This window comes from Macadamia integrifolia, chromosome 1 (genome assembly GCF_013358625.1).
Source record: "Macadamia integrifolia cultivar HAES 741 chromosome 1, SCU_Mint_v3, whole genome shotgun sequence".
Classification (NCBI taxonomy): Eukaryota; Viridiplantae; Streptophyta; class Magnoliopsida; order Proteales; family Proteaceae; genus Macadamia; species Macadamia integrifolia.
The window spans coordinates 4,474,091-4,486,919 of NC_056557.1; the positions used below are offsets into that span (position 1 = coordinate 4,474,091).

The following is a 12,829-nucleotide window of genomic DNA, read 5'->3' on the forward strand; positions in this document are numbered from 1 at the left end:
TTTTCCAGCTTCAAATTGAAATTGCAAGAAAAAATGGGAAATAAAAACACCAGAAGGCACCATGAAATTATCTAAAAACCTTCAGGTTAATTTGTAATCATGATCAGGGAACATAGAAGTAAGACAACTCTAGACACTCCCCTGCCCCCCAAACAAAAAGATGGGAGTGGGGAGAATGAAAAAGAAGAAAACCCTTGTGCTTGTGAACTTGCAGCAGTCCATCAATTTTTACACTTATCTGTGTCACCCAAATAAATGAAGATTACTATTATTAGCATTTCAAGTAAATTCCAATGATAAATATACTATAAATGGAGTAAATTCTCTCCATCCCTGGTTGTACCAAAATTTTTTTTCCTCTTTTTCTCCCCCCTCTGACAAGTGATTCTAAATGGCAAATGGTTGGCATATGTAGCATCTGAATAGATGGTGTTATATACACAGGTCGCCCCACCGAACATTATATCTGGCTGCAAGATAGTGGGCACCGATAGGTCCTCGACTCCCATAAGGATAGTACTCAGGGACTATCTTCTTCTCCTCCACTTCTTTCAATACTGGTGTGAAAAGCTCCCATGCTGCATCCAACTCATCACTTCGGATGAACAGCCTCCTTTCTCCTTCAATAGCATCAAGCAGAAGCCTTTCATATGCACAAGGAATCTCATTCGAGTACCTACAAAATCATCCGAAATCTCCATAAACCAGACACAATTGCATTTGTCCTAAGTGAAAGGACAATTAGAAAAAGGAAAAGAAGAGAAACAAAGAAAATCAATAACAATCTTTAAGGTTTCTTGTAAATTTTGTTAGCCACTAATCAAATACGTAGAGAAACCACATTCACATAAGCCTTAGGATTAAATGCTTTGCCACAAAGATTTCTTGGTCTATAAAATTATAATGGCATGCAATTACTAGTTTCCTCCTCTTATCATCTACAAAGATAATTAAAAATTTACCTGGCTGCATAGTGGAGATTTAGAAGACTGTTGTCCAACCTCATGCCCAAACCAGGGACTTTATTATTGATCTTCAAATAAACAGCTTCATCAGGCTGAACCCGAATGACAAGCTCATTTGTTGCTTGATCACGATCTGTTCCAAAACTCTTACTGTATAAATTACCAGGAACATGCCTGAACTGCACCCTTATTTCGGCTCTGAAAACGACACACAGAATTACATTTTCCTCAAATTATTTGTTAAAAAGTTGCAAAGGTTTCAATATGCCAATTGAGTAGACCAAAGATACATCAGTGTTCCTACATACCTCTTAGTATGTAACGCTTTCCCAGCTTTCAATAGAAAGGGCACCCCATCCCATCTTGCATTATCAATAAAAAGTGCAGCTGCAGCAAATGTTGGAGTAAGGCTGCCTTCAGGTACTGTTCTGTCATCTGTGTAGGATGGGTATGTGATACCCCCTCTGGTGTGGCTTTTATACTGACCTATCACCAGATTTTCTAGCTGCAAAGGCTTCATGGAGCGAAGGACTTTAACCTGCCAACAATGAGCAATTTAAAAGAGGAAATCTTGTGACCTAGATATGAGAAAAGGTTGCATGCTTCTGTTTTCCTCAAAAACCTTTTCATTTCTGATGTCTTCTGCATCCAATCTGACAGGAGGTTCCATGGCAAAAAGGGCTAGTATTTGAAGCAGATGGTTCTGCAGAATGTCCCTTATAATACCATAATGGTCAAAATACCTGAATTTGAATTATAAAGTAAGAAACGAGATGTCCTTGAAATAATTTTGGCACAAATATAAACTCAAATTATAAAGGAGGCTTACCCTCCTCGTCCTTCAGTGCCAAAGTCTTCGGAGAATATCAACTGTACATTCCTTATGTACTGCCTTGACCATAGAGGTTCAAAAATGAGATTGGAAAAACGCAGCACAGATAGGTTTTCCACTAGTTCCTTCCCCAAATAGTGGTCAATCCTGTGGTAAAAATGCCATACCAATCATGATAAGAGTCCATAGTCCTTAGCCTAAAAGAAGCAACTTTAGTTCAGGAAAGCCACCTGAAAATTTGATCTTCCTCTAAGTATTGCTTCAATTCTCGAGTCATAGCAGCAGAGGATTCTGAATCGCGTCCAAAGGGTTTTTCCACAATAACTCTTGTCCAGCCATTGGTAGAAGAAGCTGATGAGCTTGCACATCTTACCGCATCAATAAAGATATTGGGTGGAATTGATAAATAGTATAGGCGGTTTGAAATCCTCCCACCCTGCATGACCAGTTTATCATATTGTCTAACTGGAAGATAACAGTGATACTTAATGACAAGAAACAGAACTAGTAACATACTAGTTACTCCCTATCTCTGTAATATAACATGATCCTTTAATGAGTTCCTAATATTCACAATGAAAGATGCAGATGTACACTGAATTTGATGCTGCAAAAAGGTTTTACCATACAGATATGGATTTGGATATTCCACCATTGACATCATGAATATTTATTTTGCTATTACTGAACCAGATAACCACAAAAAGACCATCTACCATGGTGAAAATTAAGGTCATCATTACAACAATTTGGTTGGTGACCATGTGGTCATAATATCCAGGAGGATCCTCTCTTAAACTTGCCATATGCACTAAGAAGGAAAAAGAAAAGAAACTGATGAGAAACACCAACATGGTTTTTGCTAGGTAAGTATATCAAGAAGAATGTTCAAGGATATTGCATCACCAGCTTTTTGAGAAACCCAAAAGGAGTAGCCGACCCCAATTAGTTCGGATAAGGAGTTGTTGATGTTATGCAATGCTTTCTGTCACACAAGACTCAGTTCATATATCTGGAATCTGGACTCAAAAGAATCAATTATCATTATGTGAAGTACCAACAAGTAGCCACTAAGAAGCATCAATGTCATCCATTTGCGCTAGCTGATCTACGACCTTTACTCCGCCCAAGTGTCTGGGTGAGCGAATGGTGAATAACCAGGTCTACCCTCTTTCTCAATATCCCAATTCCAGTGTTTGCTACAAGAAGTGCATATGGGAGGGATGGGGTCTATTACAACATTTATGTGAAAACGACAGAAGCTGCTATAAGGGAAGAAGCACATCCTGCACCTTCACCAGCGAAGCGCTACGCTCCTTTTTATGAAAGACTATTTTCCAAGTGACGGACATGTTATCAATGAATAAGTAATTAAAGAAGGTTCACATATATGTAGGCATAGCACCAACTAATACAACTGAGTCTAGTTAAGCTAGAAACAATCTGGCATTAAATCCAATATTAGACAAGCATCTTTAGTTAATTTCACAGTTTTCAAACCTTCTTAACAAAATCATGATCAGCCGTCTACAAAACAATATTTGTTCTTTGAAGGATCATTGATACCAGCTTATAAAGTTGATGGAAGGTCTTTGGATAAACTACTTTGTGGCTCCTACTTGTAATAAATTCAAAGGAAAGAATGTCAGCAAGCATGGGACTGGAGAAGTTGCTGCTTTAAGTTGTAACATTTTCCATGACTACCGTAGGGCTTCTGTAGAGTTATTCTGGGGCATTCCAAACGGAGAAAACATAAACTGAGCTCAACTTGCAAAGCCTTATCTCAAATACCAATGGATTGGCCAGATTAAACATGTTCCACAATTATACATCCATTTTTGGCGCCAATTCATGTACTGATGATGTGTTTGTTCACCACCTCGGCACATGAAGAACTAAATCACATATAGAGGATTCTACACAAAAGTAACTCATAAAAAAAAAATTTTAATAAATAAACACAAATAGTTTAAGTCTAATAAGAACAGTAGAATTGTAAGTTGCACATTTAACATTATGTGAGTAAAGCACAGAGTGAATACTAAGATATTCCTAATTTAACAATCTTACAGTGATAGGTCTGCGTTATAAAAATTTAAAACGAATCTTCAGGTTATAGAAGCATATCAAATGCAAACCAATATAAACACCCTGCCGTTAACATACAACCTACATACAATTATTCTTTTGGCATAATGAAGAAATTGCTGGCAGTAGGTTTAATCCACTTTGTTTTCTATAACGCCAGACTGAAAACTGAAACCAAATTATCAGCTATTCAATGAAATGACTCTAACTTGGTGATGGGAGAGCTTCACTATCTTAGCCACACTGGAATTACCTCATGTTCCTTCAAAATCTTGTCCAGCTCTGCAAACTTTTCCTCTGAATCATACAGGCCAGAATGGTAAAAGCACCTTTTTAGGAATTGGTCCATCTTTTCACTACAGTTCTCCCTGAAAAAGACGAAAGATAAGTGGCCTAGACATCACGTAAAAAAAAAGTGCAAATTCCAATCTTCAACAAACAACAGAACAGGTGACAGAATATTACAAGTCAGCACAGAACAAGCAGAAGATGAGAAGGCATCAGCATCCCTCAAAAGAGGTTACAGAGTTTATATACAAGAAATACAAGGGGAATCAATGTCAGATCAAGGATCACCTTCTATCGATCCTGCAAGTAATGGTCTTGTTAACCATGTTCCTAAATTCTGCATCTGTCATCTTACTCCGAGCATAGCCAAACACAGTAAAATGCTGTAGCACAGAAATGTACCGGGCTCGAGTTGAGACATACCATCTCAGAAGGAAAGAGGCCAAGAAAAATAAGAAATAAAAAGGTTGACCCAAATCATAGAATTTGATGATACAGTTAAAATAAGCAAAACCTTGGGGAGGTAATCTTCATAATAAAGTGCAAAAAGAGCAGGAAATATCTTCTTCTTGGCAAGGTCCCCGGAGGCTCCAACAACAGTGATGCTGACCGTAGACTCCTCCCTAAAATAAAAATCTGCAACATCTTTGCATTCCTCTGAAGATTCTATTTTCAGCAACTCCTCTTTGAATATTGTCATGGGGGTCTCATTTGCAGGCAATGATTCAGTTGCAGCCACTTCACCTGATGCCAAATTTGCAATGTGAAATAAAAACAGAGGAGATAGATCACAAATAAAAATTTGTGCAATGAACCTAGGAAAAGAAGAACATGCATGCGTAAAAAATGCTGATTCTTTAAATTCATCTTAAACCAACTCAAAAAATCCATGTCCCGTGTACTTGGGTTGTGGTACAGAAATCATTATCCATGCTTCCACTCTTCCATCATATCTAGGGCCATACTTTCCATCACAACATAACCATCCATGTCTTTGCTCACTACTTCAGCCTTAGTCATTTTCGGCCTCTCCCTTGTCCCTTGTAATGGCTTTAACTCACACTAAATCACTATAGGCTCCATTGCACTTGACTATACCATCCAACATTCCTTCAAATTGCCAGCTATTGCTTTAAATAATCATAGATACCACAAAGTGATCATTTTAGATATCTGGGGTCAACAATAAATAAAGAAGGCGACAAAGGATGATGTTTCACAAAGAATTAAAATGAGATGTATGAAGTGGAGAGGTGCATCCAGGGTGTTATGTGACCGACGTATTCTTTTTAGTTCAAAGAAAAATTCTATAGGACTGTCGTTCGTCCGGCTATGATGTATGAAGCGGAATGTGAGCAGTTAAGAAATGTCATATAGATAAGCACATGTGCAACAAAGATAATGATAATGAAATGGATGTATGGCAAAACTAGGAAGGATAAAGTAAAGAATGACCATAATAGAGTTGATTTGGGGGCATTCATGATAAGCTCTGAGAAAATTATTTGAGGTGATATGACCATGTTCTATAGAGGCCTTGGGATGCACCAGTAAAGAGGAGTGATCTAATTCAAATAGAAGGACCTAAAAATAGAAAGTAGGGATTCTCCATGAAGATATAAAAAGACCCAAGACGAGAAAGTAACACTAACCCAAATTGAGACAAAAATAACTAATAAAAAAGAGGTGGGGACACAGCAGATGAATCACAAAAATGATGACAGATAACAAAAGGTTGAAGATGATAAACAGAACGTTTATTGTAAACTCTGAAAATTAACCAAACAGACAACATAGGCATCATGAAGAAGAGAAAAAGGGGGGGGGGGGGAACCCAACAACAATGACAACCTATATTTCATTAAAAATAAAAGTAAAATTTGACCAACCTCCTTGGATGGGAACGACATTGCGGCGGTGATTCCTAGGTGACTGAAAAGAGAAATTCTGTGTATGCAATCGTTTAGGAACTGAAGAAACTGTAATATGTTGTTGAGACCCAGATGATGATGAAGAAAAATAAGTAGAAGAAGTGGCAAGACGAGCATAATAGAGAGAGTAAGAGCAATTTGGAGAATAGAGGGTCAACATCTTCCTCTTCTCTGTTATTATTTATCTCTGGATATCAGAACAACAGCTTTGTAGCTAATCTCATTAATGGAGTTTCAGAAATCAAAGAAGAGTTAGGAAACAACTAGCGTAGTGTGGTCCCTTGAGATCTCCTAAAGGCAATGCAGGTCGAAGGAGGAGAAGAAGAGCTCAGAAAAGGAAACTTATGTGGTCTGTTGACTGTTTTCAGAAACAGAGACGTGTGATGTGTAGAGTCTGTAGACTGAAACAAGTTATACCCTAATCATGGACGGTGGAATATGCCCATCATGTGTTTGTGCGATTTCCTGTCTAATGAGATTCCAATCCTACGGTATTTAGTTCTACCATCCTAGAGAATGATATCAATTTTGTTGCACTGGAATGCTTTTCAAATAGTTTCGTTGACTTTGACTTCCATGATAACCTGAACAATAAACAAACGTTAGTTAGGTCACATGATCGTGACGCCGATGAGGGAGGCAAGAAAAAGGAAAAACTTACAATGACCCATGGAAGGATGGAGTTCATATCCTTCCTGGTGATGAAATGATATAAGAACTGAGAAAGAGAACGCCCTACCAAAATGTGTTGATTTTTTAGTAAAGGGTAAGCATGGAAAATTCCATCCTCCAACAGGTCATAGCACAATTCTGTTACACAATGATGAGCCAACCCTCGTAGAGACTCTTGGTTTGGGGAAATCGCCTGACGTGATTCTTCAACGTCTGTAGTTTTTGCTCTCTCTTTTCTTATACAATAAAGGCTTAAATATGTTATTTCAAAAGGGAAAGGGGAGAGGAGAGAGATAGACTTAAGTATATGTGGAAGAAAAAAATTTATGAAATAAAGGTTACTTTTGTTCTTGAATGTAATATATTAAAAAAATATATTTTAATTTAAAAGTTTTATATTTAAGTGTCCGGTGTCTGCATTGAAGGGTATTTACACGGTGGGTGCTTCGACCTAGGGTTGTCAATTGATTGGCTCGGGCTGGTCTCGGTTTGGTTTAATCGGATTTGACCACATATAAGCCTTGCACCGTGAATATCCATTTAAGTAAATGGGTCAAGCTTTGGGGGGCATGGTATGGTTTATAATTGGGCCGATCGGTGTCGGACTTTAATCAAGTTTCCTTAAATGGGTCTTAACCAGGTTACGAACATATTTAAATCTAAACGAGCTTTATATCTGCCTACCATAAAATTCTTTTCTTAAGTGGGTTGAATGGCAAAAACTATGAGTGGCAAATCTTTAATAAAAAAGAGAAATGATATGAGATAAATGGGTCAAGCTTTGGGGGGCATGGTATGGTTTATAATTGGGCCGATCGGTGTCGGACTTTAATCAAGTTTCCTTAAATGGGTCTTAACCAGGTTACGAACATATTTAAATCTAAACGAGCTTTATATATGCCTACCATAAAATTCTTTTCTTAAGTGGGTTGAATGGCAAAAACTATGAGTGGCAAATCTTTAATAAAAAAGAGAAATGATATGAGATTATGGTTATTCTTACAAAGAAAAAGAAGAGATTATGACCTTTACAACTTACAAAATAAAACTTAATTAAATCAAATCCTATTACAAAGCAAAGGTTAAGAAAGCTTAATTTATTTTTTTTACTAGTAATGGTAAAACAATAATTTTATGTATGTTAAAGGGGGTCGGGCTAAGTCGGGTTATAACGAGTCGGTTCAAGCTAGGCATATAAATGTGTCGGTTCTATCGGGCGCTCGACGGGCTAGCTACTTGCACCATGAACACCCGTTTAATAAACATATCAAGCCCGACACATTTATTAAACGGGCCGGTCCAGGTCTGGGCATAAACTTGTCGGGCTCGATTGGGCCTATCAGTGCAGGCTTAGAATTTACACCCCTACAGTTCGACCCTTTGTCTAATAGGGGGAAAATGGTTATACAGAGCTTATTGAGTAATTGTCTCCTCCATCTGATGGCTAAAGTGGTCGCTGCACAAAACCTTTCATCATGTATTTATGAAGAGTTTTCCTCACTGTGGGTTGAGGAAATCAATTGCCATCAATACCTACCCTTTATTTACGAACGGCTGATAATACCATGGATTGTTCTCCTATACCCTATGGACATCATTTGAACCCATCCATTTCCCTTGACCATGGGTGTAGGAAAACACAATCTTATAGTTATTATATGTTCACTAATACTTTAAGGGGTTTGATGCAGTTGGTAGAGGAGTTGCAAGTCTAGGAAAGAGGAGCTAATTCTTGAAATCGGTAACATCTCACGATGATTTCTATTTTTTATTTATAAATGACTTGGTAGAGAGTCGACAGGTTGGGTGGCCAAACAAATTTTGTCTGTAAGGATCGAAGAGAGATAGAAAATTCTTTTCAAATACAAGAAAATGATTCAATTCAAGACCCAAAGATCGTAACTCTTTAATGAATAATTGAAAAGATTATGAAGCATCATCATCAAAGTTAGGTATTATTCCTCCAATGATCGTAGTCCCAAGTATAATAGAGACTTTATTTTTCAAAATAAAAGACTAACCCATGAAAACTTAGTAGAGAGATCTTCCCCTCCAACCCAAAGCCTAGGCCTGAGCTTTTCCTCTAAGCAATTAATTTATGAAATAAAAATTAAACATGTGTTTATTTCACACACACACACAGTATATTATATTACATTAAAATCATGCATGACAAAAGAATCTTTATAAAGACTCTACTCAGGAATTTGGAGGGGAAAAAAAACCATCCTTTTGATATGAAGAAGAAGAGCACATACTATTATTAAAGCAAAAGTTTTCCTTTCACTAATGTTTAGGGAGTAAAAAAAAAGAAGGTTAGTTATTGGGATGGAAGATTGTTTGTGTTTCCTTCGTGGTTAAGGGAAGCTTATCAATGGTTGGATCCGTCTCTTCTCTTTTATTTTTAAACCAAAAGATGCAACGTTCTAAAGTATCTCCACACACACACTCTCTCTCTCTCTCTCTCTCTCTCTCTCTCTCTCTCTCTCTCTCTCTCTCTCTATAAATAATAATAAAAGAAAAAGAATGAAAGGGACATGGACATGCCTAACAAACTTCGCCACTTCCTAAAGTGCATAGCCCGCTTTCGGGTATTCCCGGCCCACTGACTAATGGACCACAGCCCACATTCACAAAAACATAGATTGTGTTTGGTAAGGATGTCAACTTGAAATCGAAATCATTTATCGAAATTGAAACTTAGCCATTTACATCGAAACTATAAAATCATTTAGAAAATAGTTCGATTCTGGTTTCAAGTTTAAAATCGATTAGCTAAATGGGTCGGGTTGATTTTAACCGTTAGTTTCAAACCAAATTGGCATCTTGAAAACTGAATCATTTAAATCGTCAAAACCTATCCGATTAACCCGTATAACGATTAAATATTTTTTTGTTTTAATGGTTTAATTTAGAGAATAATTAAGGACCATAGAGGCTTTCCCACAGTCTATTCAATAATTTACTCCTATTATGTAGTATGTAATTAAATCCTTGCTTGTTCAATGTCTTATTTAATTATAAATTAGCACACCGATTGCTAACAATTTAGAAACTGTATGGAATAAACAGTGATCAAAATCATTTAAAACAGTAAAATCGACACTGTTTAAAAGCCGTGGAATTGAAACCGTTTGCTAAATAGTTGCGTTTTCAAAAAGCGCAACCGTTTAGTAAATTGTGCAGTTTTGGTTTCAGTCAAATAAATGTGAACCGAATCAAACCGTACTGTATACACCAAAATCTAACCGATTAACACCCTTAGCGTTTGGTATGCATTTTAAGTCAATAATGTATTATGAAATAACTAAATTTTCTGTTTTTATCACCTTGGAAATCAGAATGTATGATTTAGAATGCATATCAAACACAGCCATAGAGTAGAGTAGGGGTGTGAAAAACTGTTGGTTCATTTCAATTCTGGTCAGACTGGAATGGGCCAAATTGAAGACATCCTGATAAGGGAAGGATCAGTTTCTATCTTGGTTCCAGTTTGGTTTTGATTTATCTTAATTTTTGTCATCATGCTTTTATTGGTTTGATATTGGGCTTGGTCTGGTTGGGGATTTCATGTATATATAAGCAATTACAGAAAAAAATTTCCCTGATTTTTGGGTTTGTATCATTTTTTAAATCGATTTTGGTCCAGTTTTTAGTTTTGGTGAGTTAATTTGGTCAGTGAAGTGGGGTCTGGTTTTCGATCAGTTTCAAACTATCCCAAACCAAAGCCGGTCTAACCGTTTCACTTTTGGTTTTTGAGACCCCTAGAACCGAATACATTATACATATCTGCTTTAGGTGTTAAGTCACTTTGCTGAACTGAAAATTTCTACCTGGTCACAAATAATTTGTAAGCTCAAAATTAATTTATAAAATTGGATGCCTCTTGTTAATTCTGGTGGTAAATTATGATTCAAAATCAATGGTTCAGATGCGTTTGTGGGGAACAATTTAGTCTATGTTTAGTATGTATTTTAGGAATAGATTCTGGATCTAGAACACATTATAAGCGAGAAAATAAAGAAGAATTGGTTTTCAAAATGCATTCTAAACTTTGAATTTATTCCAAGAATGCACACCAAACACAATCTTAAAACTTAAATTTTCTCCCCAATAATGATAGTATCTAGAACAGAGAATTAATTAGGGGTTGGCTGATCACTGATGTCTAGAATACAAAATTTGTTTCTCCAATATTCATGGAATCTACAGAACTGATCAATAAGTATTTATAACAACAGAGAATGGAAAGTTGGTTTTTGTTTCTACAAGTCATTTTTATTTATAGATTTACTTTTTGATTCTTTCTTCATTCTCCATTTTTGTTTTGGTGCAGGAAGTGGTTTTAAAAATTTTCCTTCCAATATTCATGTACAGTACTAAACAACATCAAATCAATTGTTCAGCTTCAAGCCTCCTTTGTCTGTTCACCCTTGCAATGAAATCCTCAGCCCTTTTTTTCAAATCGTCTCCTTCTTCTTCTTCTCCATCTTCATGAACCCTATGTGTGGAGATCTCTTCATTTAAAGGCATCTCCACTTTCCTTTCTTCTATTTTCTCTTCCTGGGAAGAGAACCTCTGAAGGGTTTGGCTTCTCTTCATATACTCATCATAGATATCAGCTGAAGATGAGGAGGAAGAGGAGGAGCCCATCAACTTAGATTCTCCAACAAGGAAGACAATGATGATGTTGCAGACAATGAACAAACACTTGGGATTGAAGAGGAAAGACCTCATTTTGGGGATGGAGATGAAGAGGAAGGACTTTGAGGAAGAGAACAGAGTAGGAAACCATAGAGGGCTTGAGCAGAAAAGGGTAAAAATGAAAGCAGTCAGAGAGTAGAGGATGAAGGTGCTTAGAAAATACTGGTTTTTCTTGTACTTCATCATGGCTATACGTTTTTGTATCTCTATATCATCCATTTCTAATGAAGATAGAGATGGGTTTAATGCAGGGGTTTGGTGGGTTTCTAGTGCGTTTAGACTATAGACTATAGAGGGATTCTTCCTGGAGGGCCTAAAGAGTTAAGAGGCAAATATGGGGGAAAAGTATGGAGGAGCAAACTTAGGGTAGCTCAGGGAGGATTCCCATCTGACAGAACATAGAGCAGTGCCAAAGATAGCATTATATAGGGGGGAGGGAGAGGGAGCTTTCGGCTTTGTTGGTGGGTACATCTTTTTCTTTACAGCATGGGAGGGTGACTTTTTTGCTTTGAAATGCCATGGGATGGGATCATGGGAGGGTTCATTAGTATTGCTTTTCATTATTCTTGGTTGATGGTTTTGATTGGCTCCTACAATCCCTAAGTAGGGTTTTAAAACAAGGAATTGGAATCTGAATCAGATCAAGTTGATTTCGTTTCAAATATGTTCCTAATAGGTCAGCGTCCAAGTTTCGATTGGAATCAATTAGATTCCATTCTAATAAGAAGGTCCGAAATACCTTACTTAAGTCTAATTAGAGGGTCAGATCTAGTGGATGAAGAGATTCTCTCTTTACCATGGATTGAGAGGAACTAAGTCCTTTGCAATATGCAAAGGTAAAGTTACCACTTGAAATCCATTTACTATTCAATAATTCTATCGACGCAAAGAGAAGATGAAAAGTATGGTTGTAGATGGTCACTATCTGATATTCTGTTTAACTTTCCCTCACAATTGAAGTTGGTGGAAGCGTAATTATATAAATTATGAATAGTATTTAATATCAATAATTCACCCTAATAACTAACCAATTAGTTTACTACATTTAGGCCTAGGAACCACCATAAAGTTTGTATGAAGCACACAAAAAAAAAGTATGGATTCCTTAGGTCTCACTTCCTTCACTAATAAGTTTTCATTTCTTAACAAAAAATTATATTGGAGAAGGTTGTTGTAACCTTGATCCATCACTAATTACATATTTACATGTGTGCATAGATTAAACAAATTCCCACTTTGCTTTCCATTTGCTTTTTGGTAGAGAGAAGACTTCTTTGGATTTCCCCTTAAGGAACCTTTCCAGAGAGAGAGAGAGAGAGAGAGAGAGAGAGAGAGAGAGAATCTTAGAA

The 12,829-nt window shown here is 36.8% G+C and overlaps 2 protein-coding genes across 2 annotated transcripts; both read right to left on the reverse strand.

Annotated features, from left to right (window-relative positions):
• Positions 1-34: 34 nt before the first annotated feature.
• LOC122078229 (glucose-6-phosphate 1-dehydrogenase, chloroplastic-like) lies at positions 35-6,639 on the reverse strand. Its single transcript, XM_042644125.1, has 10 exons — positions 6,063-6,639; positions 4,688-4,917; positions 4,462-4,556; positions 4,139-4,253; positions 2,028-2,233; positions 1,795-1,944; positions 1,588-1,708; positions 1,274-1,503; positions 963-1,163; positions 35-676 (listed from the first exon to the last, which is right to left on the reverse strand). The coding sequence occupies exons 1-10, from the start codon at positions 6,262-6,264 to the stop codon at positions 433-435; spliced, it is 1,794 nt and encodes a 597-aa protein (XP_042500059.1). The 5' UTR covers positions 6,265-6,639; the 3' UTR covers positions 35-432.
• Positions 6,640-10,943: 4,304 nt separating this feature from the next.
• Positions 10,944-11,861, reverse strand: LOC122084050. The gene has a single exon (XM_042652057.1). It carries the CDS (start codon positions 11,697-11,699, stop codon positions 11,166-11,168), a length of 534 nt encoding a protein of 177 aa, XP_042507991.1. The 5' UTR covers positions 11,700-11,861; the 3' UTR covers positions 10,944-11,165.
• Between the last annotated feature and the right edge of the window lie 968 nt (positions 11,862-12,829).

What these genes read in the sequence shown, in the direction of transcription:
- LOC122084050 (XM_042652057.1), bottom strand. Translation starts at nt 11,699, where the DNA reads ATGGATGATATAGAGATACAAAAACGTATAGCCATGATGAAGTACAAG.
- LOC122078229 (XM_042644125.1), bottom strand. Translation starts at nt 6,264, where the DNA reads ATGTTGACCCTCTATTCTCCAAATTGCTCTTACTCTCTCTATTATGCT. An exon ending in GAGGAAGATCAAATTTTCAG is followed by an intron (nt 1,945 to 2,027) that starts GTGGCTTTCCTG and finishes TTTTTACCACAG; the next exon opens with GATTGACCACTATTTGGGGA. An exon ending in AATCTCCACTATGCAGCCAG is followed by an intron (nt 677 to 962) that starts GTAAATTTTTAA and finishes ATGATTTTGTAG; the next exon opens with GTACTCGAATGAGATTCCTT.